The following is a 27,374-nucleotide window of genomic DNA, read 5'->3' on the forward strand; positions in this document are numbered from 1 at the left end:
AAGTATAGTTCCTGCTGTAATATTAAGGTAACTAAACCTAAAAATGGGAAGTAGTTGAACAAATATGGTGTGGAAGCCAGCGTTTAGACAAGGTGGCCTGTCTCCACCAACGTTGTCCTTAGACATATCACGACAGAAATCGGAATATAAATAACTATTTAATAGGCAGTATATATAATTGGACTTCAAGTGTAACCCATTATGACATTGTGGGCTCCCCACTTCACGATGCAGTGTTTGTACAATGATAAAACAGGTAAAAGATCACTGAGACGACGTTATGAGTAAGTCAGTGATGCATGGTGCTTACGTACGGTGCATACAAGGACAAGACGTTCGTGTTTTGTCCTTGGGGGCACCCGCATACAGTAATGTCTTGTCCTTGTGCGCGCCTTACGTATAGTACAACGAAAAGCACCAATCACAAAGTGGTGCTGATAAGTTCGGGTTTTCTTCGTGCGCTATTGATGCCAGCTTCGATGGCCATGTTGTAGAACATCGATGACTTGTCGGAGAGCAGATGTGACACGGAGTCGAACTCCTTAACCTTGCCATCCTCCAGGACGAGTATTCTGCGAATAAATACGAGTAACTTGATGTGTTGTATCGTATGCCCTGTGGCGTAACCTTTAATAAATAGAACATGCACGCGCTGAAAAATTCACGTGGTCCCTTACGAATTTACTTAAGACCATCTTTTTCTTCTTTGTCAACTGTGTTTAGAGATAGCCTTTAGAGATATTTACTAGGGGTGTGCGAATATCAAATTTTTCGAATACGAATCGAATACGAATATCCACCTTCGAATATCGAATCGAATACCGAATATCAAAGGAAAAATACCTCCACAGTAACAATATTTTATTTAACATGTAGCTATTTGAAAAAAAAAAAACATTAACTGCCTGACTGGCAACACAACATACACTGCTATCTCCAGAACACAATGTCCAGGCTAGCACAATGCACATCACAACACAAGCAAATATTGCTACATGTAGGCTGCCGGAATCCATATTGTCGACGCGCGTGTGCGCCCGACGAAGAGGACGAAGGTCGTTAGCTGCTTCGAAAGGCGGAGGTCTGGCATTTTTTATCAATAATAGAATAAGTCTCAAGGCGAAAATTGTATATAAGCATATGTCACCTGAAAGCGAAATTTTTGCTCTGGAAATAACGTTGCCAGGATGCCAGCCCCTCTTGTTAGTCAATGCGTACTTCCCTACAGGTGTGCAAGAAACTCGATGCTTGGACGCCGCAGTAACATCTATTTGTAAGGATAAAATTGTGGTGGGCGATTTTAACTCGCACCATACGTGCTGGGGTTTTCGCACTGATCGGTGTGGTAAACGATTGTGGGAGTGGACAGCAGATAACAATCTGCGTTGCCTGAATTCGCGAACGCCTACATTTATTAGTCATCGATCTCGCTCAGCCTTGGATGTAAGCTTTGTGAGTTCGTCACTCACTAGTGTATCATGGACAGCCTTGGAGTGTGCCACCAACAGCGATCACTTGCCAGTGATGTTTGAGATTGTTTGCACAATAACACCGTCATGTTCTCAGACTCGAGTATTTATTAATTATAGCAAATTTAAAAAAGATCTAGAAACTGCTTTGACCACCCATACTGAAGAACGAGAAGACACAAAAGCTATGAGACTAAGTGCATTGATAAAAGAGCGTACAAAAAGGCAGAATTTGTTGTCGAAACTGTAAAGAGTACCGCCCATAGTCCTTGGTGGAATTCAGACTGTGCACGTGATTTCCGACGACGACAGGCAGCTTGGAAAAAACTTCTGTATAACCAGTGCCCCCAAAATTGGTCTGATTACAAGTTTTACGCTGCAAATTTTAAACGCACAGTTTCTTTAGCTAAAGAGGAATATGATAGGAAACACTATGATTACCTGTCAAAACCTAAGAATAAAAATGCGCTGTTTAGATTTATGAGATTACGTAAAATTCTGCCATCTCCAACTAACTTAGATTATGAAATTATGTCGTCAGAGGAAATGAAGAAATCTTTGGAAGTTATAGGTAGAGGACTGGAGTGTCGATTTACATCAACTAAGCCGTACAGTTTGCAAATACCAGCGTTAATGACAGATTTTGCCAAAGTTACATTGGAAGAATTGGCTCAGGTGATTCAAGATTTGCCCTCGTCAGCTCCAGGTCCGGACGGAATTACAGTTAATATGATAAAAATACTATTCAAATTGTCACCATGTGACCTCCTAAACACTGTGAATTATTCGTTAAATTACACCTGGATTCCGTACGATTGGAAACTAGCTAAAATAATTCCGATAGAAAAACGACCAGGATTAGGCTATAACATAGAAAATATACGACCTATTTCTCTTACATCGAATATGGTAAAACTCATAGAAAGGGTGTTACATAAAAGAATTACAGTCTGGCTGGCAGAAAACGTAGTACTAAATCCAAATCAAATTGGTTTTAGAGCAGAGTGCTCAATATGGTGCGCACACGCAGATTTAGAAAGCCGCATTCAACTTGCTCGAAAAAGAAGGCAACACGCTGCTCTAGTGACACTAGATATAGCCAAAGCATATGACAGTGTGGAACATTCAGTATTATTAGACATCTTACAGAGCCACAATCTACCACAATATATGATTGCATGGCTGAGGGAATTTTTGAAGGCTAGAGAATTTTATTGTTTTAAGGATGGAAGCGCATCGTCAAAGTTTAAACAGACTCGCGGAGTCCCCCAAGGAGCAGTCTTGTCTCCTGTATTATTTAACATATTAATGAGCTCAATCCCCACTTGCCAGGACGTGCAAACATATATTTATGCAGACGATATTGCATTCTTCGCGGCAGATAGTGACATTCATTCTTTATATCAAAAATTGCAGACATATATAAATATGCTAGAGATATGGCTAGAGGCAATTTGCATGACCTTAAATGTAAATAAAAGCGCACTGTTAATATTTCCATTAACAGACCCCATCTCAATTTCAATATGTTATAAACAAGAGCCCATTCCACAGGTTGAGTCGCTTAAATATTTGGGGATAATTTATAATGGCAAGCTAAACTGGACTCCTCACATAGAAAGTATTGCATCTAAGGCACAAAGTGCCTTAGGCATACTGCGCAGACTGAGCAGCAGACGATATGGATTACGTAGGGACACAATGGTGATGATATATAAAATGTACATGCGTCCAATATTAGAATTTGGGTGTGTATTGTTCTCAGGTGGCCCTGCTTACAAAATTAAGCCTTTGATTCTGCTGGAGCGAGAAGCCTTGCGATTATGTCTAGGGCTCCCTAGGTTTGTAGCTAACAATGTTATGTACCAGGAAGCTAGATTGCCAACATTGCCTTGTCGATTCCGCATCCTAACGGTGCAGGCATTTTTAAAATTTTATAGCTATCCATTAAGACGATCTGAATATGCTTTTATAAAAAACCAAGACTCCTTTTTTCTTGCTCATTGGCCACGTTTTCATACACCACAGATTATTTTTGTTCAGAAGCAGCTAGACCGGATAAACGTGAAAATTCGAGATGTGCCTGCAGCAAATGTGTCCAATCAGAATCTAAAGATAGAATATGATGAGATTTTCCCCCCTAAACCTAAATTTCAACCATACAGGGTATTAAATAGCCGGCTACAAGATTACCTTGCACACGTGGAAACAAATAATGTAGTAGCCACAGACGCTTCAGTAATAGACGAAAAGGCAGGAGTAGGCATTTACTCCCCTTCGCTTGGTTGGTCATTTTCATTAAGACTACCGGACTTCACCCCCATTTTTGAAGCTGAACTCTTGGCAATTATTCTAGCCCTGCGTAAATTAGATTTGAACGCCCATAGCGCAATAATAATAACAGACTCCATGTCAGTATGCACGTCCCTTACAGCTTCATCAAAATCAACTGCCCTAAAGACGTTCCTGACGCTAATTCCTCCACAGCTGAAGCTCTTAAAATTATTATGGGTGCCTGGCCACTCTGGATTAGAATTAAATGAAATGGCCGACTCACTAGCGCGAGCTGCATTGAATGGCCCAGTTGTTCCTGTCCTTCCTGTAGTGGCCAGTATAACTGCGATTAGATATAGAAAATTTTCACTTCGTGCAGACGCCATAGAATCAATAACAGCTAGGACAGAATTTAGTCATTTAAAATTTCCGTGGAAGATCCAATGGTGTCCTACTAGACAATTGGAAGTATTAGTAACTAGACTACGATGTCGTGTGCCCTCGTTAAATCTATATTCACACAGGGCTGGTCTGGCGGTATCGCCCCTATGTCACTTTTGTTTAGAAATAGAATCAATAGAGCACTACTTTTTATCATGTCGCAGATACAGATTACTCAGAAAAAGACTTCTTGATAGCCCATTCGCTAACCTGGGGCTGCAATTTACAATTGACAATGTTCTTACCTTCGGTGCTGCAACTCTGGGCTTCAGCCACAGAAATGCGTTTGATGCCGTGTGTAGCTACCTTCAAGAAACAAAACGAATACGGCTTTAAATTTCCGCTTGTATAAGTATTATTATAACAAACAACAAAAAAAGTTTTGATAATATTTTCATTATCATTGTGCTTCTTCTTATTATTATTTTTATTCTAATTCCTATTCGGAACAATGATTAAAGTGTCTGATCTGTATGTTTAAAAAACTATTATTGCACTCTTTCATTGATGCGTACGTGTTTTTTTTTTATATATGCATTGCTATTATTTATTTATTTATTCTTTTTATTGGCATCAGCATTCAATACTCAAAATATTATTAAAAAAAAAAATTTTTTTGTAAGACAACTTCTTGGCCAATCCCCCTGAGTGGGTATGAGCCATGCAGTAGAGGCTACTACTACTACTACTACTACTGCTCGAGCTCGGAGCCGGATTGCTCAGCGCTGCAGCCGTTCTTGAAAATATATCTTGTGAATAGCGACTTGTAAAAGCGACTGTCACTCACGTAACATATTTGGTGGAGGTGGAACGTTCCCCGTCCTCATCACGCAGCTCCGCAGTGGCCGCGTCATCCAGCCTCTCGCCATGGCTTCCAATGACAACCCGTCCCCATCTCCATCTGCGGCTCCTACGACAACCTTTGTTGCGGTCCCCACCCCCCGCGATCCTGGGACATTCTCTGCGCAACCTGGCCTCGACGTCGACTACTGGCTTCGCCTGTATGAACGGGTCAGTCAAACTCACCGGTGGGACCCTACCATGATGCTCGCTAATGTTCTCTTCTACTTGGACGGAACCCCGCGCATCTGGTACGAAACACATGAGACCGAGCTCACCAGCTGGGACACGTTCAAGGAGAAGCTACGTGACATCTTTGGGAACCCGACCGGTCGCCACGCAGCTGCACGACAAGAGCTCGCTACCCGTGTCCAGTCACCTACTGAGTCGTATGTCTCATACATACAAGAAGTGCTTGCTCTTTGCCGGAAAGTGGACGAGGCAATGCCCGAAGCTGACAAAGTGGGTCACGTTTTGAAAGGCATCGCGGACGACGCTTTCCATTTGCTGGTCTACACCAACGTCTCGACTATCGACCGCATCATTCAAGAATGCCGCCGTTTCGAAACGGCCAAAAGCCGTCGTGTGCACCCTCAATTTTCTCGGTTGCCAAACACGGCTGCCACGTCCACCTGCTCCGATTCCGCCGCTACACCGCCCTTTGAGCAGAGTGTAACGCGTATCGTTCGACGGGAACTTGAAGCGGCAAGTCCAGCGCCGTTCCAGCCCTCTCCATTCGACCATGCCACTATACAACCAACCCCCGCGGTCTCCGTTATTCAGGCGGTCGTACGACAAGAATTCGCCAACCTCGGGTTCCCTGTCGCCTGCCCCGTCTCTCGCCCCTCGTCCCGACCAATGCCCATGAATGCACCTCGAAGTGACCCATTCGTTCCTCCACGATCTCGCAACCCAGCGGAATGGCGTACTCCCGACGACAGACCCATCTGCTTCCGGTGCCACCGCGTTGGTCATGTATCCCGCTACTGCCGCGCCACTTGGACGCCGCCATATAGGACCCAATTTTTCTCGCCTTCCCGCCCATATGAAGATCTTCGCCGGTATTCGCCCAGCCGTACAGACCCTACTGGTGACACACCTAACAGCCGCCCTCCTGCTCGTTCACCGTCCCCTCAACGCCGTCGTTCCCCGTCGCCCCAACCCCGCCGCCACCCCTCGCCGCCCAACTTTGCATCGTACCCGACGGAAAACTAGATCGTGCAGCTCCTGGAGGTAGTGCTGCATCATCTCCTTCTGAACCAAATCCTCCGTTGACGCTTCCTACGAACAAGAACCTCATCGATGTGCATGTGGACGGTATTTCTTTGACGGCTCTAGTCGATACTGGAGCTCACGTGTCCATAATCAGTGCTCGTCTTTGTCGCCGACTGAAAAAAGTCCTCACACCTGCTACTACAAAAGCTGTACGCGTCGCCGATGGCGGAACTGTTCCTGTCACTGGAATGTGTACAGCTCGCATAAGCATAGCTGACCGTTACGTTCCTGTCCTCTTCACGGTGCTCCATAATTGTCCTCATGACCTCATCCTAGGGATGGACTTCCTGTCGACCCATTCTGCCCTGATAGACTGTTCCGCTGGTACTCTTTGCTTGGACCTTCCTCTTCAGCCAGATATTCACCCCGACCTCCCACACAGCCTCTGCACCTCGGATTTCATCCGCCTACCGCCTAAAGCCCTAACATTCGCCGAATTCACAACGACTTCATCCGTGTTGGATGGGCACTACGTCGTCACGCCGATTACTGATGTACTTCTGGCACGTGACATCACTGTGCCTCACTGCGTCATAACTATAGCCGCTAACCGGGTACATCTCCCCGTCATAAATTTCGGCTTCACGAAGCAAGTCCTCCCTCAAGGCATCTTAATCGCCACGTTGCGGTCCTTAGCCGATGACCACGTCACCTCTTTTGCAGCAGACGTATGCTCCAATATTCCTTGTCGCCCACCCGATACCACAAGCCTCGACATGGCATTACGCCCCATGATTGCCCCAGACCTCCCCCCAGCGCAATCAGCCGCCCTCATCCGCCTTTTGGCTTCTTACCGCGAGATCTTTGACCTTGACAATCGACCACTCGGCCAAACTTCTCTTGTGCAGCACCGTATCAACACAGGTGATGCTGTTCCCATTCACCGTCGACCGTATCGGGTGTCCGTATCGGAGCGCCAGATTATTCAAGAAGAAGTAAACAAGATGTTAGCTAACGGCATTATTGAGCCCTCATCGAGCCCTTGGGCGTCACCCGTCGTCCTGGTTAAAAAGAAAGACAACACGTGGCGTTTCTGCATCGATTACCGGCATCTAAATCGAATTACGAAAAAGGACGTGTATCCTTTGCCCCGCATTGATGACGCTCTCGATTGTCTCCATGGCGCACGCTACTTTTCATCCATAGACCTTCGCTCCGGTTATTGGCAGATTGCCGTGGACGAGAAAGACCAAGAAAAGACCGCCTTCGTTACTCCCGATGGCCTGTACCAATTCAAGGTTATGCCCTTCGGTCTATGCAACGCCCCAGCCACGTTCGAGCGCATGATGGACTCTCTGCTACAAGGGTTCAAATGGTCAACATGCCTTTGTTACCTAGACGACGTCCTCGTATTTTCACCTACATTTGAGACCCACCTTGAGCGTCTGTCGGCTATTCTCGACGTCTTCCGCAATGCTGGCCTCCAGTTGAACTCGTCGAAGTGTCACTTCGGCCGCCAACAGATTACAGTGTTGGGCCACCTCGTTGATGCTTCTGGTGTGCGGCCGGACCCTGAGAAAATTCGTGCCGTCACCAGTTTCCCAGTACCCAAATCCGCCAAAGATGTTCGGAGTTTTGTGGGACTCTGTTCCTATTTCCGGCGGTTCGTGAAGGACTTTGCAGCAATCGCTCGACCACTTACTGATCTTCTAAAGAAAGACGTCCCATTTTCGTGGGGGTCCACTCAAGCTGCCGCCTTCTCTCACCTCATCACAATTTTGACAACGCCACCTATATTGGCCCACTTTGACCCATCCGCCCCGACTGAGGTCCGAACTGATGCCAGTGGTCACGGGATCGGAGCCGTCCTCGCCCAACGTCAGCAGGGACACGACCGCGTTATCGCCTACGCTAGTCGCCTCCTTACACCTGCGGAGCGCAACTATTCGATCACCGAAAGAGAATGCCTTGCTCTTGTCTGGGCGGTCTCCAAGTTCCGTCCATATTTATATGGCACTCACTTCTCCGTAGTCACCGACCACCACGCGCTCTGCTGGCTTTCATCATTAAGGGATCCCACAGGTCGACTTGGTCGCTGGGCTCTGCGACTGCAAGAGTACACTTTTGCAGTGACGTACAAGTCTGGACGCCTGCATCAGGACGCCGACTGCCTATCTCGCTATCCGGTTGGCGAGTCGCGCACCGTCCCTGACACCGACGCTTGCGTATGCACCGTTTCCCAACTGACCCACATAGCCGACGAGCAACGCCGTGATGCATCCTTACGGGCTATCATCGAGTGCCTCGAAGCCTCGCCTTCGGACCGATCTCATCGCTCGTTCGTACTCCAGAATGGTACGCTATACCGCCACAACTTTCATCCAGACGGACCATCCCTGCTGCTTGTTGTACCCAAACACCTCCGCTCCGCTGTACTCCACGAACTTCACGACGTTCCAACTGCCGGTCACCTTGGTGTGTCCCGCACATACGACCGAATCCGCCGTCGCTTCTATTGGCCAGGTCTCGCACGCTCCGTCAGACGATACGTCGCGGCGTGTGAGAAATGTCAACGCCGCAAAACACCATCGACGCTTCCGGCTGGGTGCCTTCAACCCCTCGACATTTCGTCCGAACCCTTCTTTCGCGTCGGCTTTGACCTACTCGGCCCTTTTCCCCTGTCTTCTGCTGGCAACAGGTGGATAGCTGTGGCCACAGACTACGCCACACGCTACGCCATCACACGAGCTCTTCCAACAAGCTGCGCCACAGATGTCGCCGATTTTCTTCTGCGCGACGTGATCTTGCAACACGGTGCTCCACGCCAGCTGCTCACGGACCGTGGCCGCACATTTCTATCGAGAGTCATAGCGGACATCCTGCGTTCATGTGAAACGCGGCATAAGCTCACTACGTCGTACCATCCGCAAACGAATGGCCTCACGGAGCGTCTGAACCGAACCCTAACCGACATGCTTTCAAAGTATGTTTCCTCAGACCACTCCGACTGGGACCTTGCTCTACCGTACGTGACATTTGCCTACAATTCCTCGCGCCATGACACGGCTGGTTACTCCCCATTTTTCCTGCTGTTCGGCCGCGAACCCACATTGCCCCTTGATACAGTCATTCCGTTGCCAGCAGCTCCGACCACTGAATACGCCCTGGACGCTATCAGCCGGGCCGCTCATGCACGCGAAGCCGCTCGTACTCGCCTTCTGACCTCCCAAGAGAACCAACGCCGTCGGTATGATCAACGACACCGCGACGTACACTTTTCGCCCGGTTCTTTGGTTCTGCTGTGGTCTCCGACCCGGCACGTTGGCCTGTCCGACAAACTGCTCTCTCGGTACACAGGGCCATACCGAGTGCTTCGTGCGGTGACTCCCGTCACCTATGAAATCGCTCCTGCTGACTCGTCGTCTTCATCCACCCCGCATGCCAGCGACATCGTACACGTCGCACGCCTGAAGCAGTACCACTCGCCCAATGACGTTGACGCCTAGATGCGCCGAGACGGCGCCTTTGCGCCGGGGGTTATGCTACATGTAGGCTGCCGGAATCCATATTGTCGACGCGCGTGTGCGCCCGACGAAGAGGACGAAGGTCGTTAGCTGCTCGAGCTCGGAGCCGGATTGCTCAGCGCTGCAGCCGTTCTTGAAAATATATCTTGTGAATAGCGACTTGTAAAAGCGACTGTCACTCACGTAACAATATCACGGCACAATGAAAGTAATGACTACATGTTATCATGAAGAAATATGAGTTGCTCCACATGACCAGGCAGCAGGCGCTCCCTTGTAACAGAGACAACCCCCCCCCCCCCCTGCCACTGAAAAGGCACGTGCGCTTGAAACGGAAGTGGCTGGTGTAGGGAGTTACATGGGGCAAAGCTTTGCCAGACTGGGGTATCTGAAGGTGCCTACAGTCCGCCACCACTCACATGGGTCACTGTCTTTCTTAAGAAGTGGTCCCGCATAGTGAACGAGTGGTAGTGCGGCACGTTACGGCCGCATAATATTGAAAATGTACAGTTACATGATCGCCAACAGCGCTGCACGTCGGAGATGCACCCGCAATAAATCATACGTATTGGGGCGCTCGTGGCAGGCAGATATCGTGCCTCCGTGTACATACGATGCGTATCGCTCCTCTCGGCAACATTTTTAGCTATACGAACGCAGCAGAAATGTGGAAGACGAGTTAATTTATGCATGATAATCGAATCGCATATTCGAATTTTTCGAATATTCGAAGTTACCGATTATTCGAAACTTTTCGAATACACGATTTTCGAATCGAATACGAATATTTCGGATGTAATATTCGACGAATATTCGAAACGTTCGAATATTCGCACACCCCTAATATTTGCCGGTTATTGTCTTGCTGATGAATATTTATCTTGCTTAATCTATCTTGAGTTCACACTTTTACTAGCTCTGTTTCTGAATGCTGCAATAGCAGTAGCCCACCCCCCTCCCCGCAGCTAGTTTTGGTTGTCCAATGACCCCGTGAAACATTGGCCTCACTTATTGGTAAAAGAAAATAGTCACAAGACCTGCATTCTTCTAGACATTCATCTGCCCAAGTTCACCTAGGGCCTATCTTTCTCATCTCTTGCAGAATGGCAAGTAAGCGAATGTACGCTGGTTAACTATTCTGCTTTTCAATAAAGAACACTCCGTCTCTCACACGCTTGTTAGAAGTAGACAAAGCTTGCCTTTCTGAGATTCCTCTCGTTTCAATGAAGTGGTAGTTACAACAACTGCTTCACGCATCCACGTTGGCTCTAGTAACAAGACTGAACAATTTGCCAGGGGTTTCGTGCCTTTCTTGCGCTTACCTGTCGTAGTCGAGGACAGTGTGTATGCGATGCGCGATTGTGAAGAGCGTGCATTGCGCAAAGGCGTCCCTCAGCGCCACCTGGATGAGCTGGTCGGTGTCACCGTCCATCTGTGACGTGGCCTCGTCCAGGAGGAGGACCTTCGTTCCACGAAGCAATGCCCGCGCCAAGCACACCAGCTGCCGCTGGCCCACGCTGCAAACCAATGCGTCACACTGATAAGCGACATATCAAGCATAACTTGAAAAAAACTAACCCACTTCCTCGAAGTGGAATCTGTAAACAGCTTTGGTGGTCTTGTGTTTCTCTGTGGTTTTGTGGGATTCTGTGATTATGTGTGTTTGGAGGTGATGTGGTTGTGATTATGGGTGATCATCATCATGATCATCATCATTTCGAGCATCATCATCGTCATTTAACAGCATTATAATTCCAAGCATTATCATGGTTTAGTTTTTCTTTATTCACCCCCTTCTGGTCACGTGACTTGCGTGACACAGGACAGACATGCCGACGGCGTAGGCTTGATTTAGAACAGCTTCGCTAGTAAAAGCTCATTCATCAAGGGATACTAATAACAATGGAACGGGAAATGTGACGTGCAGTTTTAGAAAGCTGCACATCACAATGTCGTCCGCGTCTATTCCTACACATCGTGTTAATTTCAAGTGCGATAACATCAAATTGACGCGCAATACTTCACTGCGGCCGCTGCGAGCCCCGTGTGCATCACTCCTACATCGTTTTTACCAAAATGAATACAAGCTATCAGGAAACAGATTAATTAGAAGTGAAAATCTTCGGTTACAGCCGATTTTTCGCTGCTCGCTTGTGCAATTAAATTCAGATGGCTCCACCGGCACCGTGACTTTGGAGTTCCTGGAACGTGGCCTTGGCAGCGCTGCTCAATGTGTCTCCTTATGTCTACCAAAACCCGAGAATTTAGCTAACATCCACGTTAATCTGTACAGCCTACCTCAAGTTGCTCCCACCGTCGGCTGTCTCCATCATCAGTCCTCTGGGATCGCTGGAGACAACCTTCGCCAAGTGGGCCTTCTCCAAGCACTGCCATATCTCCCGATCGGAGTGCGAGTTTGTGGGATCCAGGTTCATCCGCAGCGTTCCCCTCACCAAGCTGGGATCCTGAAAGCGCATCAACGCGGCTTGTTTATTAAAGGCCACACGCTCAATTCCCACACATACTTCGGTCTCTTCGAACATTTCTGCATAGGTGGCTAACTGTAGTTTTTACCAATATTGGAGATTTCCTATGAGCAAAAAAAAAAAACAGTTTTATTCTGCTGCTACTTTGAAGCCGTGCAATGTAACCCTCTTGCACTCGAAAAACAGTCGTAACTCAAACGGCACATTCATGTTCTACGGCGCACGTGTGCCGCCAGCGTGGGTAAATTATGGCAGTATTTATACAAGGGAGAATTACGTCACATTACGAGCCTTCGGCAGCAAAATGTGCGTGAAGGCAGCTCTTTTGCCTTTTCTCTTTTCCAGCAGTCCAACCTGGGCCTGGGTACTTGGTTGCTGTAGAGTTTAAGTGTCACACACCTTTCAGAATAATTTTACAACCACCCAGTTCGCATATTGTTCTGATATGCTCGTGCCATCATGACAGCTGTCCGTTGCTATCGCACCAACGGTATTTTTCGAAGGATGTGCGCACCGCAAAAGACATTTCTTCGGTAGGAGACACAGATGCTTACGGCAGCATGGTCACTTGTTAGGGTGAATTTTTCTTGGCTTCAACACTGCTACGTAATGTATACCCACGCGCGCTTCTTTTTCTATTTATTTTCATGTAACCGACCTGTTACACGCGTGACCACTGCCTTGCGCACGCCGCGTCGGAATATCGAACATTCCCGATTATTTTAGATTGTTCTCATAAGCTTGAGCGCGCAACCTGGACAGTATAGTTTATTCTGGAACTAACGCGACCACCAACGATAAGGCAAGAATCTTCGATGCCGCATGTATAAACGCCGACGTTCTTTACCGCGGATGGGATTACCCACGACCGATGAACGAGTTGAAGGCTGTCGTTGCGCTGAGTGTGTCGCTTATTCTCTTCCTGGGCACAAGTTCGCCCAATAAAGTGTTTCATCCTTACCTGCTGGAGTTCCACTTGCTTCATCGTCACAACCACATGACACTAGCCTCCCAGCTATTTCTTTCATTTACGCGCATAAGCAAGCGCATAGCCCGAAGTGAAATGCCCTTTTGAGATGCTGTATCACCTGAGGTATGACCGTGATGCTGCGACGCAGTTTCCGGAGTGGTACTCCCGCTATGTCCACGCTGTCGATGAGGATGCGGCCCTCTGAAGCTCTGAGCATGCGCAGTAGTGCGAGCACTAGCGAGGACTTGCCAGCCCCGGTGCGTCCTACAACTCCGATCTGGAATTAGAGAACGGAAATTTTTACATTATTACTTGCCTACCATTCCGCAGAAGATATTAGGTTATCCTCACCAGCTGAGGCCTATGTATAATCCCCTGAGGAAAATATTAGCAAATATGACCGTTCCGGCCAATAAAGAGTCTTGTTCTTTTTCTGCGGGGTCGATGCATGTTCTCAAGCTATAGCTCCACCAGTTATTGGTTGGAAGAACATATCGCCAAACACTGCCGTAATATCGTGTTATAGCGCGTTCATTCTCCTATCTCCTACGGATTAGATACGATGGCTTTACTTGGTTTTGTATTGCTTGTCGGAATAGTGTTGCACTTAAAAGGGTGCAGTAACAATCTGTATTGATAGCGTTCTGAAAATTTCCATATTTTGGCAACGCAACTACTGGCGCTGCTTAGGAACATATCGTCGTAGTGTCAAGTTATATTAAACGTATTAACGTATCACACGTTCCATCATATATGTTTAATTAGTGTGCACCATAAAAATGGCGCAGCCAGAAATTTTTTTCGGGGTTGTTACACAACGCTGGTAAAAAAAAAAGCTTGCGCCCAAGCAATATCCAAGTCGCTTTAATGTGACCATGTGGTATGTAAAGAGCTTGGGCGAAAAAAAATGGCCGAAATGAAGAAACGAAGGGGTATTCAGGGCTTAGAAAATTTCGGGGGGTGTTGAAAAGCCTCTCAATTGAGAAAAGCGAGAAGACTGTCACTTTTTCATAGCGTTAACATTTTTGAATGAAACGGGGTGCACTCGTTCGTGTTAGGTAATTTATTTCGTTACCTAAGAAAGGCAAGTTTGCGATACAGCCTGCTAGGCAAGTATTTTGCAAATGGTGTTCATAACACTGACCTTCTCCTTCGGATTCACAACGAACGTGAGACCAGTGAGAACATTCGGCAGGACGCCAGGCCGGTAAGAAGCCGAGTAACCCTGGAACTCGACTTTGCCTTCGCTCGGCCAGCTGAACAGGATCTTGTCAACTGCGGCTCGCTGATCTTCGTTCCACGTAGGTGGCAGATCATTCTGTACGATGGACCAAGCAGGGCTTCTGAAGAATACAGCAACTAAGAACACACCTAGGCGGACTCGTTGATAACAAAGCCCGAGATTATCTCAGAACGCTGCTTAAATGTCGCTAAAGTGCCTAAAAGTGAGAAGCTCACAGCTTGACGTGACAAGCTTCCCGTAATTTATGATAGTCTACTTTTTTTTTATTTTCATAAGGACTTGCCCATAATGCACAATTCTTTATGTGTATACGTGCGTTATATGTTCGCTGTAAGGCTCGAGTTCTACATACATGTATTAAGGCAGTGTTTTGTGGAATCTTATGCATCCCGGAGTTTTAATAAACCATTTGATTGCATGGCGCATGTTTGAAGAAAGAGTACTACGCCACTAGTGGAGATATCTATAGACGGCTACAACCTCAGAATGAATGGAATCTCCAGCCACAGCCGTCGCTCACCCACCCCCAGAAAATTCGCGTAGGTATAGTAAAATGTGCTAACTTCCGGCAAATTTCACCAAAGATTCCGAGATCACTGCCAGGGTAAACGCTATATTTTAAATAGGGACGACGAACTTTTAATTACTAATATGCATAGTACTTACGGTTACAATGCAAACCACCTTAGCAGCGAGAAAGTACTCATGGTTACAACAGAAGTCACCCAGCGCGACTCTCTTGCACAGAAGACTGGCAGGCGTGACACAGTTCCGGAGGCGGGGCTTGTAATTTTTCCTTGTTTTTAACCGACTAAAACAACAGAATGTACACAATTGGACTTCACATTTTTCTTAATATTCTTAACGTTTGTGCCAGAAGTTCTCTTCGTGACAAATTATGCAATTCACTTTGTTCATCAGTCCGGTCTGGCAGCCCAATCGCACAACACGTAACTTATCCATTAAGTTGCAAACGTTGTCATGACGGTTTTTTTTATGCTATTGCCCAGTTCTTGGCCTATCCCGTACTGTGGCTACCAGCCACGCGATGTAGGAAAACCGTCATAATCAGCGTCATCATCATTATCGTCAGCCAACGCTGTACTCAAGTTACCTCTGGTGGAAGCTCGGTGTACTCGACGCAGCGTTCGAAAGATACGATCATCTGCAGCACGTTGAACAGCATCACGCACAGTGTCATCAGCGCCAGAGGAACCTGCGAGTGAAGAGAAAATCAACAAAAGTGTCATGCAAACATCTCTTTCGACTGCTTCCATGTTTTCATCAGCCGAAAATTCCAGTATAAGTTTACGATGAGCTCTAAGAAAAAAATTAAAGAAGATTCCCTTGACATTTTTCTGAGTCCTGACTTGCTACGATGTGATTCTCTTTAAAGAGACACGTGAACTCTCTTTGGTGACCATAATACCCTCCTCAGAGAGCCGCGGGACCCACAAGAGTTAACGTACCTCTTTAAAAAAGTCACAGTTTCGCCGCAAGGGCGAAGCAATGAATGCGATAGCAAGAAACTAATGCTATACGAAGTGAGGCTAGCCAATGGATACTCTTAGTTTGAACAGCGCTCCTGTTGCAAAGGCGGCCGAAGCAGCGAAGGAAACTAGCGTGCTTCAAGTGTCGAGCTGTGACACTTGATAGTTCGCGCTCATCTTCTGTTTGTTCGTTTAGCAGCGTCCCTTTAGCTCGAGTGGCTTTCGTACTCTCCGTAACATGAGCGCGGACATCACGGTGAAAGCTTGAAACATCCCTCTTCCCCTCACCACGAGAAAACCGCGCGAGCCGACAGCGGAAGGGCAAGGTTCTCCCTGCGCAAATATAAGAAGCGAGCGAGCTCGCCGACGCGCTCCTCGCGCCATCTCGCTGGTAATGAAGAAACGCTTATAAGCGCCTGCCGTATCTGAGTCCTGCCATCGGTAAAGGGTGTATATATAACGCTCGCCGTTAGCTGCCTGAAGGATCTGCGCTTTCTGGCGTAGTGGTTAGCGCCTCGCGCTGCGGAACGATAGGTCGCTGGTTCGATTCCGCGCTTCGGAAGCATTTTTCTGAATTCTTTTAGGGGCGTAGCTCCTCTTAGTCTAACCTTGTCACGTCTCCGTTGTCCGGCGTAAATGGCAGCATCTCTGTCCGGCGTAAACGGCAGATGGCGCTGTCTCATAGAAGTACATACAAACTGCAGTCCAGGGACGATATTCTAGATGGCGCTGTACACAATCTGTGCCGTCATCACCATTTCTCGTCTCATTTTCTAGATGGCGTTGGTCCAATAGAATTGTGTGCAATATGGCGCTTGTGTGAATCGACACTAGATGATTCGAATTTGTAGGCGCAAAGAAGACACGGACGAGAAGGGAGACACACACACAGGGCGCCACTGCCAACAATGTTTATTCCAAGAAAAACAGATGCTATTTATGCACACAGTGTTGTCACGTTTTTTGCTGCGCAGTCGCATTGAGATATTGCAACTCTTTCTGCGATAAAGATACGGAGGCCACACTCACGCAACGATCACCGGCTTCAATAATCTTCTGTGCCTCAATTATCAATCTATTCCACTTGTCTCGACTTTTGGCAATCACGGAACATGCGCGAAAATCTGGTACACACTTGCAATCTCTGCAATGTATAGCCAGGTGACCCTCTCTGCCATTCCTAACATTGTTGCAATGCTGCCTGAGCCTGTCATTTAAACACTGCTCAGTTTGGCCTACGTACTTTTTGCCACAAGACAGAAGAATATCGTAGACCACGCCAACCTGGCATTCGACATATTTAGTTTCATGGTTTATGGTACAGGCTGGTGCTTTTCGGAGGCAAGGATTCGTCATTTTGCAAAGTTTAGACATTTTCAAAGGTGCAGAGAAGGTCACCTTTACATCTGCTCGCTCAGCAATCTTCTTTAAGTTGTGGGACACGCGATGAAGATATGGTATCACAGCCACTTTTTCTTTCTCACGAGATGGCTCTTGGGTCACTTGACGGGTTCGCGATTTCTTCAAAATTGTTTCAGCTACCGAAACCAGTACAACTTGCGGAAAGCCTGCCTCTTCCAGGCGCTTTACCTGCTTGCCGAAACTCTCCGCTACACGATGGGGACAGGATTTCTTGAAAACGTTTAGCAAGCAGAGGTTGGCGATACTACGCTTAACAAGCTTAGAATGACAGGAGCTAAAGGGTAGCAGTGGTTTATTCGCCCGAGGCTCGTACTGCCAGCAGACATGGTTATTCTCGAAAAATAATCGCATATCTAAAAACCTTATGAATGAATCAACCGAAAGTTCGTGAGTCACTTCAATTGGAGATAAAATGTGCCTAAAATTGTCAAAGTCTCGCTAACGACTAGGTCGGCATCAATGGAGGTCTTGTCAATAAAAACTAAGAAGTCATCAACGAACCTAAAACTTTGGTAACGCCACTACCCTCAATAAGACTGGCGATAGATCTGTCTGCCTGAGCTAAAAATAAATCACTTAAAATCGGAGCTAAACAAGACCCTATGCAAACGCCGCTCTTCTGAATATAGAGACGGCTATCCCATTCAACATAAGTGGACCTGAGGTACAGTTCTAAGAGTGCCATGAACTTGACCTCCGGTATTCCTACCTCGTTCTGAAAAGACACGGCACCATACCTGTCTATGCATTCTTGGATGCACTGAAGTAACTTATCTTTGGGTATTGAATAGTACAGGTCCTTTAAATCTAAAGAAAATGCCTCAAAAGTGGACCCCGTCCGGCCTGAAAGGAAGTTAACGACTTCGGTGGAATCGTGAACCAAGTAAGGGTCTTCCACCGCAAGCAGCTTAAGCTTCTCTTGCAGAAAGACTGCGAGACACTTCTGCCAAGTATTAGATGTCGCCAGAAGGGCCGCTGCTCTCCGATTGGCTGCTGCGCGGGCTGCGCGGGGAGCGAGCGCCTCTCTCATTCTCCTGGATCGTCGCCGTACGTGTCGGATCGTTGGTGGAACATGAACGATGCGCAGCGGCAGGCGCTCGCTTGGCGGCAGCCAGGCGGTTCCCGCGACGGTGCGCGCCAAGGACGCCGCTGCGAAACGGGCTCAACGAGAAGCCGATCCCGAGACCATGACTGCTTCAGGAGCTTCGCCCAAGCTCTTCATCATTCACCCGTGGATATGCTGTAATTTTTTTCTTTGGGGCTTTGATATATATATATATATATATATATATATATATATATATATATATATATATATATATATATATATATATATATATATATATATATATATATATTTATACATATACGGCGCATGACGGTGGCGACGGCAAAATCTAGCCGAGACTGTCCATATAATTTCTATCGCAATAAAATATTCATATACATGGCAAGTCAAGAGGAATCGAAATGAGTAACTCATGTCTTTTTTTAAATTATATCTTGTTTAGGAGATGTTGGCGCTTGTATATACGACGGTTACTCCTTTTCACAGATAATAGGATACGTGAAAAATCGTAGCAACGAAAAAGAATTCATGAAGGAGCACCAAGCGAGAGTTCACGTAAGTACACTGTCAGTTTTTATGAAAGGGAACACGCGAGCTCGTGGCCTGCGCGCTCCGGATGGATGGATGGATGGATGGATGGATGCTATGAGCGTCCCCTTTGTAACGGGGCGGTGACATGTCTGCCACCAGGCTCGAAGGAAAAAAAAAAAAGCTTCGTTGTTTTATGCTGGCCTAATACCTTATTTACATTGATTAAATCTATGTTATTATACCAAAAAACAATAAACTATATAACTCCGGCGGCTGCTTGCAGCGCCTTCAAGCGGGAGCGAGAGCAACCACAGCCTCTTTTCGCGTCATCTATTGGCGAGCAAAACAACCAGTCATGTGTAATAAGGAACCGGCTGCAAGATTTCAACCCTCTCCCCCTTCAAGACGATTAAGCAAGAGGCCGGGCCGGCGGCGTGTCGTCTGCTGCTTGCGAATTGTGCTTGGCACGCGAGCGCGGTCGAAACGGGGAAGCTCTGCTTTCTGGCTTTCACGCGTTACCGCTTCGGCTGATTTAAAGCGCTTTAAGCGACAGCGGCGCAGTGAGCTCAACTTTCGTAGGTAGTTTGCCGTTATGTTGGTGGTTTCCCGGTGACTTTTGGAAAGCGCGCTGGCGGGCCGGCCTTTACACGGACTCTCGGCGGACAACCCTTGGGCTGTCATCAAGGAGGAGTGGGAGAAGTTAAGACGGGAGACGTCCCTAACGGCTGCTCTATATGAATCCCTACCAACTAGAGTGGCAGTTGTCATGGCTGCAAATGGTGCAGCCACTAGGTATTGAGAAATGTCGCAATGTAGTACCTTTTTTTCTGTTGAAGCTAAACGAAAGCGACAATTGACGTTTTTTTTTTCAGTTTCAATAAACACATTTAAAATATTTCTTTTCACGTTTCATACTCATGTCGTTGATGTTACTAATAAATATCGATGAAAATCCTCACAACCACCAAGAGACTGTTTCTCTTTCTGTTTGCTACGCAGCACCATCTCGCGCTATCATCACGACCCCAGCGGCAGTCGCTGTGCATGACTTTAAAGCATCCAGCGCGGTCATACAAGTGCTTTTTCTATTGGCAGGCGCTTGCATTTTCTCGGCTAAGTGGGCTTCCACCCAGAAGAATGTTTTCAACAGCATTCCATGAGAGATTTCAAAACGGGAAACTACCCGTCGCTTAAAGCGTTCTAAATCAGCCGAAGCGGTGACGCGTATAAGCCAAGCAGCCGAGCTTCCCCGTTGCGAGTGCGCTCGCGTGCCAAGCACAATTTGCAAGCAGCAGACGACGCGCCGCTGGCCCGGTCTCTTGCTTAATCACATTGAAAGGGGAGGTGCTTGCAATCTTGCAGCCGGTTGCATATCACACATGACTGGTTGTTTTGCTTGCCAATAGATGACGCGAAAAGAGGCTGTTGTTGCTCTCGCTCCCGCTTGAAGGTGCTGCAAGCAGCCGCCGGAGCGCGCAGGCCACGAGCTCGCGTGTTCCCTTTCATAAAAATTGACAGTGTACATTCACCTAGCTACAGAAGAAGCAACACAAAATACATTCCATTCACACAACACTACAGTTCACATAATATTCAGCCGCACGAACACCGTATATGCTCAAAATTATGCATTACTTCCAATCACGTAGCAACACTGAAATGGGCAAAGTCACAGTGACACAGCAAACTTGTGCATATTTTTCTTAGAGTGTAGCAGAATAGCCTGAGCTTTCGACAGGTGTCATTACCCAAATTCAGTCGCTGCTGCTTATTTGAAGCTCCGTACAATTCCAGATTGACTGTATATCGGGAGATATGATTAGGAACATTACTCAACAAGATATTTCTCTCGGGCTAGTTGTTGTTTCAGCTCACTTAAACGTCTTCCTGGCGGAAAGTTTGAAACGATGAAGAAGGGGAACAGGAAAAAACTAAGGCAGGTGCCAAGTGCCAGCTATTTATTAACGATCAATGGCGCAAAACGAAGCATGCTTCCAAGCAAGCGCAGTAGAGTTCAAGCGTGGCGTAAAAAATTTGAACATGCCTATCGTGGTGTGTTTTAACAGCGAAGCAGTTCTTGGTACGTGGATACGTGGTAACGCTTGTGGGCACCACAAACGGGTATGCGCCACAGACAGTGGGTAAGTCCCACTACTCACCACTGGACCACTAAAAATGAAGGCAACAGTTAGCCGAACAAATGGGTATGTGCCACAGAAATCTGTGCGGCCTATCAGAAAGCTATCATCATCATCAGCGCGTATGTGCCAAAGAAATCGGGTAAATCCCGCTACACACAACTTTCACTAAAGAGGAAGAAGGCAACAGTTAGACCAACAAACGGCGTGCGCGTTACCACAGTCACACCACTGCCACGTGATACTCTGTGGTTATAAAAGGTGGTGGCTATACTACAACGTCAAATCTTAACAGAGAGCGTTTAATAAAGAGCAGTGATACAACATATACATGGAAGACTTGCAAAACATAGAAATGCGTTAGCCTGACGATGGGAACGCCACCACCTTCGCTGTTTCGTCGGTGTACGCGAAGCGGAGCTGGATTTATAGATGGACGTGGGGTAAGAATGGGCGCAGAATACTTGCATGCTTCTTCTAGTTATACATATTGTGACAGAAGAGACCCCATGAACGTTACATTACAAGTGATATAATAGAACTTAAAAGTCGGTGCGGTGCCACAGCACAGTTTTAAGGCGACAGCCTTAGATGCCTTATCAAACTCGAAAAGTGACCATCAGCGTCAACGCAAGTGATGCAAAAACGTCATGTGTGACGTCATCACGAGCGTCACAGGTCGCCAAAATTTGTGACGTCATCATGGCGCCTCTGTGACGACACATAAGTTTATGTCAGATGATGGCGTCATCACATGCACATGATGGCGTCCTCACATGCTTGGTATAAGGTGGACCGATACTGAAGGCGCTGCGAAACCGTGCGATGTGCTGAAAGCGTCAAATGCATCCGATCTCCGCAGCAGTGCAAAAGTACGTCGCGTGCAGAAAGCTTTTGGGAGAAGGGAGGGGCGGGGGGGGGGCGGGAAGAGGCAAGTATAACCAACTGAAAAGAAAAAAAAAAAGTCACAGCTTCGCCGCAAGGGCGAAGCAATGAATGCGATAGCAAGAAAAGCGGTCCGTGATGGACGCGCTGCTACGCTGCAGAAAACTCTGCCCCCCGGATGCAACTACCGCGCGAGCAGACAGCGGAAGGGCAAGGTTCTCTCTGCGCAAATATAAGAAGCGAGCGAGCTGGCCGACGACTTTTAAATGCGCCCGTTACGCTCCTCGCGCGATCTCGCTGGTAATAAAGAAACGCTTATAAGCGACTGCCGTCTCTGAGTCCCGCCGTCGGTAAAGGGTGTGTATATAGCGCTCGCCGTTAGCTACCTGAAGGATCTGCGCTTTGTGGCGTAAAGTCCCTTGATCTAGAAAGTAGCGACACTCTCCTCCGCGCGCGCGTTTTCCTCCTCAAGTCTCCTCGGATTTCTCCCCTCCTCTGGCCGGCGCGCTGCGCACGGCACGCTGAACTCTCCACTGGCTCGCCGCAGCCGCATTAGAATCACTGCGCGCTCTTGTTTAATTGGCCCCTTGAAGCATTAAATAAGAATCTGTCTCTTAAGCAATAGTCATGATGAAAGTGGGCGCTTCCGATGGAACAAATTTAGTGACAAATATATTTTTTTAAGACGCTTCGATAAATGCAAGTTAGCGCTTCGAAAAAAAAAAATGACTATACCAACTGGCGGCTCAGCGGTTTACTTCTCCGTCGCCGCCTCGGTTGTGCGTAACGCGGAGGTGTATTAAGCGCATATAATGTAACCAGCATAAAGTATAGGCGAAAATTTTTTTCATAATTGTGGTCTTGATTACCTCCAAGGAGGCAGCCAAGAAGGAATGTGGTGGTTTACTTAAATTGAATTGGGTCAAATGAGTGGGCCCGAAGCCTTTTTGTGTCAATGCCGCTATGAGACACGCACGCACGCGCACGATACAGGCACGCAGGCACACACACACGCTCATACACACGTGACAAAGACATACACATACATACACACACGCACATAGCTACACACGCGATACAGACACACACGCACATAGATACAATCATACGCACGCACATACACACGCGATACAGATACGCACATACATACACACGCGCGTACACACGTGATACAGACACACGTGCGTGTACATGCGAACAGACATGCACTTACTTACATACACATGCGCATACACACGCGATATAGACACGCATGCACATACATACATATACACGCGCATACAGAAGCGATACAGACGGGCACATAAATAAACACGCGATACGGACACGCAGGCACATACATGCACACGCGATACAGACACACACACGCACATACACAGCGATACAGACACGCACGCACATACATGCACACGCGCATGCACATGCGATACATGCGCACACACATACATACATACGCGATACAGGCACGCACGCACATACACGCGCGCGAAAACACACAAACAAGCGCACGCGCATACATGCGCACATACGTGCGTACACGCACAAACACGCGGGGAGACACCTACACAAACGCACGCACATGCACTCACACGTTAACACGTGCGCACACGCACATACAGACGCAGGCGCACATATGCACACATACAAGCACGCCTACACCTGCACACACCCGTACACACACGCCTGGAGGGTTGACGCCTGGAGGGCTCATGGCGTGCGTGAGCAACTGAAAGCGCGCGAAGTTTGCTTGCGCTCGCTTCTCGTGACGTCATGGTCACCTGACTGGGAGGTATCGCGTGTCGCAGCCATTCAGCGTTGCGGATACGCCGGCTCCGCGAAAGAGAGGGTGAAGAAAGAGGAGGTTGACGGCCCGGTGAGGGTGAGGCGGTGTGGATAAAGGAGCGCCGCTACTTTCCAACATCAAGGGGCTTTATTATGGCGTAGTGGTTAGCGCCACGCGCTGCAGAGCGAGAAGTCACTTGTTTGATACCGCGCTTCGGAAGCATTTTTCTGAATTATTTTTCTTTGGGACTTTTATACATATATACATACTTATACATATACGGTGCATGACGGCGGCAGAAGAAACCAACCGAGACTGTCCATATAATTGCTATCGCAATAAAAGAAGAAAGTGACTTTGGCCTTCGAGATGTCCTTGAGGGACCGCGCGAATTTCAAACTATGCAGGACCACGAGATGCGAGGTATTTCTCTACGAAGCGAGGAAGAACCGCAATAGGGCCAGCCTAACGATGAAGCATGATTGCCTACCGAGGTAGCAGAGCTGAGCGCCAGGCCGACGCTGCTGGGGTCTGGTCCGTCGGGTCCGGTGAACACGGTGTTGGCCAGGAGTGTGCACACGACGACCAGGAAACCCGCCGTTGACGTGACCGTGCGCGTGAAACGGTAGGCTGCGCCGAAGCCCGAGAAACCGCGCATCGACTCGTCCGTGAGGCGGCAGAAGTGACTCCGGAACCGATCGGCCACTCCGTACGTTCGTACGCTGCTCAGCGCGTCCACGGTCTCGGTGACGTGTTGCAGCAGTCGCGACGTCGCCACGCTCTCGTAGAAACGGGCACAGTGAGAAGCCTTCACGGCCAGGTTCTGCAAGGTGATTTAGAAATTCAGGAAATGTCAGCTAACACTGCAATTCGAAAGAAGGCCTTCCCCATATCTCCTATAAATGGAGCGTTTCTGAAGGGCATTCGACGGCATGTTTCAAGACACATTTCAGTATTGATCTCCAGGACGCCGATTATTAAATGTAGAGTTTTTGGTGCACGGTTATGCTTCAACACATGGCGATTACATGGAGTGTCTAACGAAAAAAAAATGCTTGAGACCAGTCACATGAAATATATATCATCATCATCCTCATCATCATCATCATCATCATCATCAGCCTGTCTACGCCCACTGCAGGGCAAAGGCTCTCCCATATTCCGCCAATCAACCCGGACCTGTGCTTTCTGCTGCCTCGTTATACCTACAAACTTCCTAATCTCATCTACCCACCTAATTTTCTGTCTCCCCCTCACGCGTTTGCCATCTCTTGGAATCCAGTCAGTTACCCTTAATGACCACCGGTTATCCTGCCGACGTGCTACGTGCCCGGCCCATATCCATTTCTTCTTCTTGATTTCAACTATGATATCCTTAACCCTCGTTTGTTCCCTGACCCACTCTGGTCTCCTCCTGTCTCTTAAGGTTACACCTATCATTTGCCTTTCCGTCGCTCGCTGCGTCGTCCTCAATTTAAGTCGAACCCTCTTTGTAAGTCTCCAGGTTTCTGCTCCGTAGGTAAGTACCGGTAAGATGCAGCTGTTATATACCTTCCTCTTGAGAGATAGTGGTAGATTACCATTCACGATTTGATAATGCTTGCCGAATGAGCCCCATCCCATCCTTATTCTTCTAGTTATTTCACTCTCATGGTTCGGCTGCGCGGTTACTACCTGTCCTAAGTAGACGTACTCCTTTACAACTTCCAGTGTCTCGCCAACTATCGCAAAGCGCTGTTCTCTGCCAAGATTGTTCCACATTACTTTAGTTTTATGCATATTAATTTTCAGACCTACTCTTCTACTTTCCGTATCCAATTCAGTAATCATGACCTGTAATTCGTCTGTTATATATATATATATATATATATATATATATATATATATATATATATATATATATCGGACGAATACAGTCATGTGAGGGGCCAGCGGGCGAAAGGTCCGCGGGTTGCGTGTTTGAGACGCCTGCTTTACTAGAACCAAAGTATGAGGAATGTGGCAGACTGACCATTCCGAATCCAGCCAACACGATGACGACGGCTGTGACGCCCAAAACCACGGGCGACTGGGTTCCGATGACCGCTACCTTGGCGAGTGTGATGAGCGTGTTCTGAACAGCTTGCTTGGCGCTTAGGAAAGATCGCGAGTCCACAAAATCCATGTCGGCCGAGAAGCGGTTCAATATCCTCCCGCGTGGAGAAGCGTCGAAGAAGGACACCGGACTTCGCAGCACGTGTTCCAGCATTTCGTTGTGTATGGAGCTGGACAGTCGTTTTGCCGAAAGGCTCAGCAGAACGCTCCCCACGATGCGGAGGGCAACTGCGACAACAGAAGGTAGCGATCAAGGGCATAGCCAAACGGTTTGTTAGGAGGAGAATGTGGAGTATGTCCACCTCCCCCCCCCTTTAGGTGTGTTCGCATGTGTGTGCGCGCGTGCATATATATATATATATATATATATATATATATATATATATATATATATATATATATATATATATATATATATATATATATATATATATATATATATATATATAATGTCTGTGTGTAAGCACATGCCAAACATAAAAATATCGGGGAGGGGAGGAGAACCTAAATGGCCCCCCAGGCTACGCCATTGGAGCGATGTCGTCATGGCTTGCTCGGCTCTGCCCATAATGATATGCGCAATGGACAGTGTAACCGAGTACATTTTAAGGATGTCCCTACAAGCACATCGTGAGTCTTTACGTTTGCTGACATAAGCCATAAGGACATCTTTGGTGTCTAGTGTACATTCAACGAGAATTGTCAGGTATGTCTTTGTTGCATCTCTGCTATTAAGATCGCTATCAGACTCGTTAGCCTAACTGGAAATGCTCCTATTGAAAAAGATAGGCGTAATTAATTTTGTAAATGAGATAGCCGAAGGGGGCACAGTGTTTCCTGAGCAAATGACTGACTTGAAATAAGATGAGTTGAGATAGTTGGTAGCGATTCATCGTACGAAAATAAATGCAGCCGTTCCGACACGAACACATGCGACGAGAAACAGAGAAACAAAAATGCTGCTTCTTTGGTTCGTTTCCCGTAACTAATGCCCGCCTAGGTTCTTGCCTGTAATAAAACTTTAAAGGTATTTTATGCTTGCCTTATGAGGACAATGGGCTTACCGAAAGTTATGGTACTCAGTTATGGCAGCTACATAATTGGGTGCCACTCGGATGGCTGGCCATTGTCCCTTTGGAATTGAGTCTCCAAAGCACAAAACGTGCCAGGGTGCCACGGATCGTACCGTTGGCTTCAGGGCAAGTTGCTTCTTCTTTTGAACCGCAAAGCAGTGACGTAATAATGTAGTAAGAATGCAGCCCTTGGGAGAGCATACCATCTATGATGCACAGTGATACCAGCACTTGAACCCATGGCAGTTGATCGACCGTCGAGCTCGCGGCTGCGCGGCTGGACGAGTCCGTCCACTCCTTGATCCAGATCTGCTCGAACGCGAAGGCACACGCCGCTGCCACGAACACGAGTAGACCGGTGAGCGCGGGCCACTGAGCCAGGCGCAGGAGGTCGCGAAGAAGCTGCCAACCTGTCTGAAGTACAAAT

At 47.5% G+C, this 27,374-nt stretch overlaps 1 protein-coding gene across 1 annotated transcript in view; it reads right to left on the bottom strand.

The window, feature by feature from the left end:
• Positions 1-149: 149 nt before the first annotated feature.
• The window catches only part of LOC119407063 (ATP-binding cassette sub-family C member 3), a 45,545-nt gene continuing 18,320 nt past the window's right edge, over positions 150-27,374 (bottom strand). Inside the window, exons 13-21 of the mRNA XM_037673901.2 lie at positions 27,151-27,361; positions 25,792-26,102; positions 24,271-24,603; positions 15,577-15,678; positions 14,364-14,537; positions 13,338-13,496; positions 12,062-12,228; positions 11,086-11,280; positions 150-572 (exon numbers count right to left, since the gene is read on the bottom strand). Of these exons, the coding sequence (XP_037529829.2) occupies positions 422-572; positions 11,086-11,280; positions 12,062-12,228; positions 13,338-13,496; positions 14,364-14,537; positions 15,577-15,678; positions 24,271-24,603; positions 25,792-26,102; positions 27,151-27,361 (1,803 nt within the window). The 3' untranslated portion in view covers positions 150-421. The remainder of the gene's footprint in view (positions 573-11,085; positions 11,281-12,061; positions 12,229-13,337; positions 13,497-14,363; positions 14,538-15,576; positions 15,679-24,270; positions 24,604-25,791; positions 26,103-27,150; positions 27,362-27,374) is intronic.

This window comes from Rhipicephalus sanguineus, chromosome 10 (genome assembly GCF_013339695.2).
Source record: "Rhipicephalus sanguineus isolate Rsan-2018 chromosome 10, BIME_Rsan_1.4, whole genome shotgun sequence".
Classification (NCBI taxonomy): domain Eukaryota; kingdom Metazoa; phylum Arthropoda; class Arachnida; order Ixodida; family Ixodidae; genus Rhipicephalus; species Rhipicephalus sanguineus.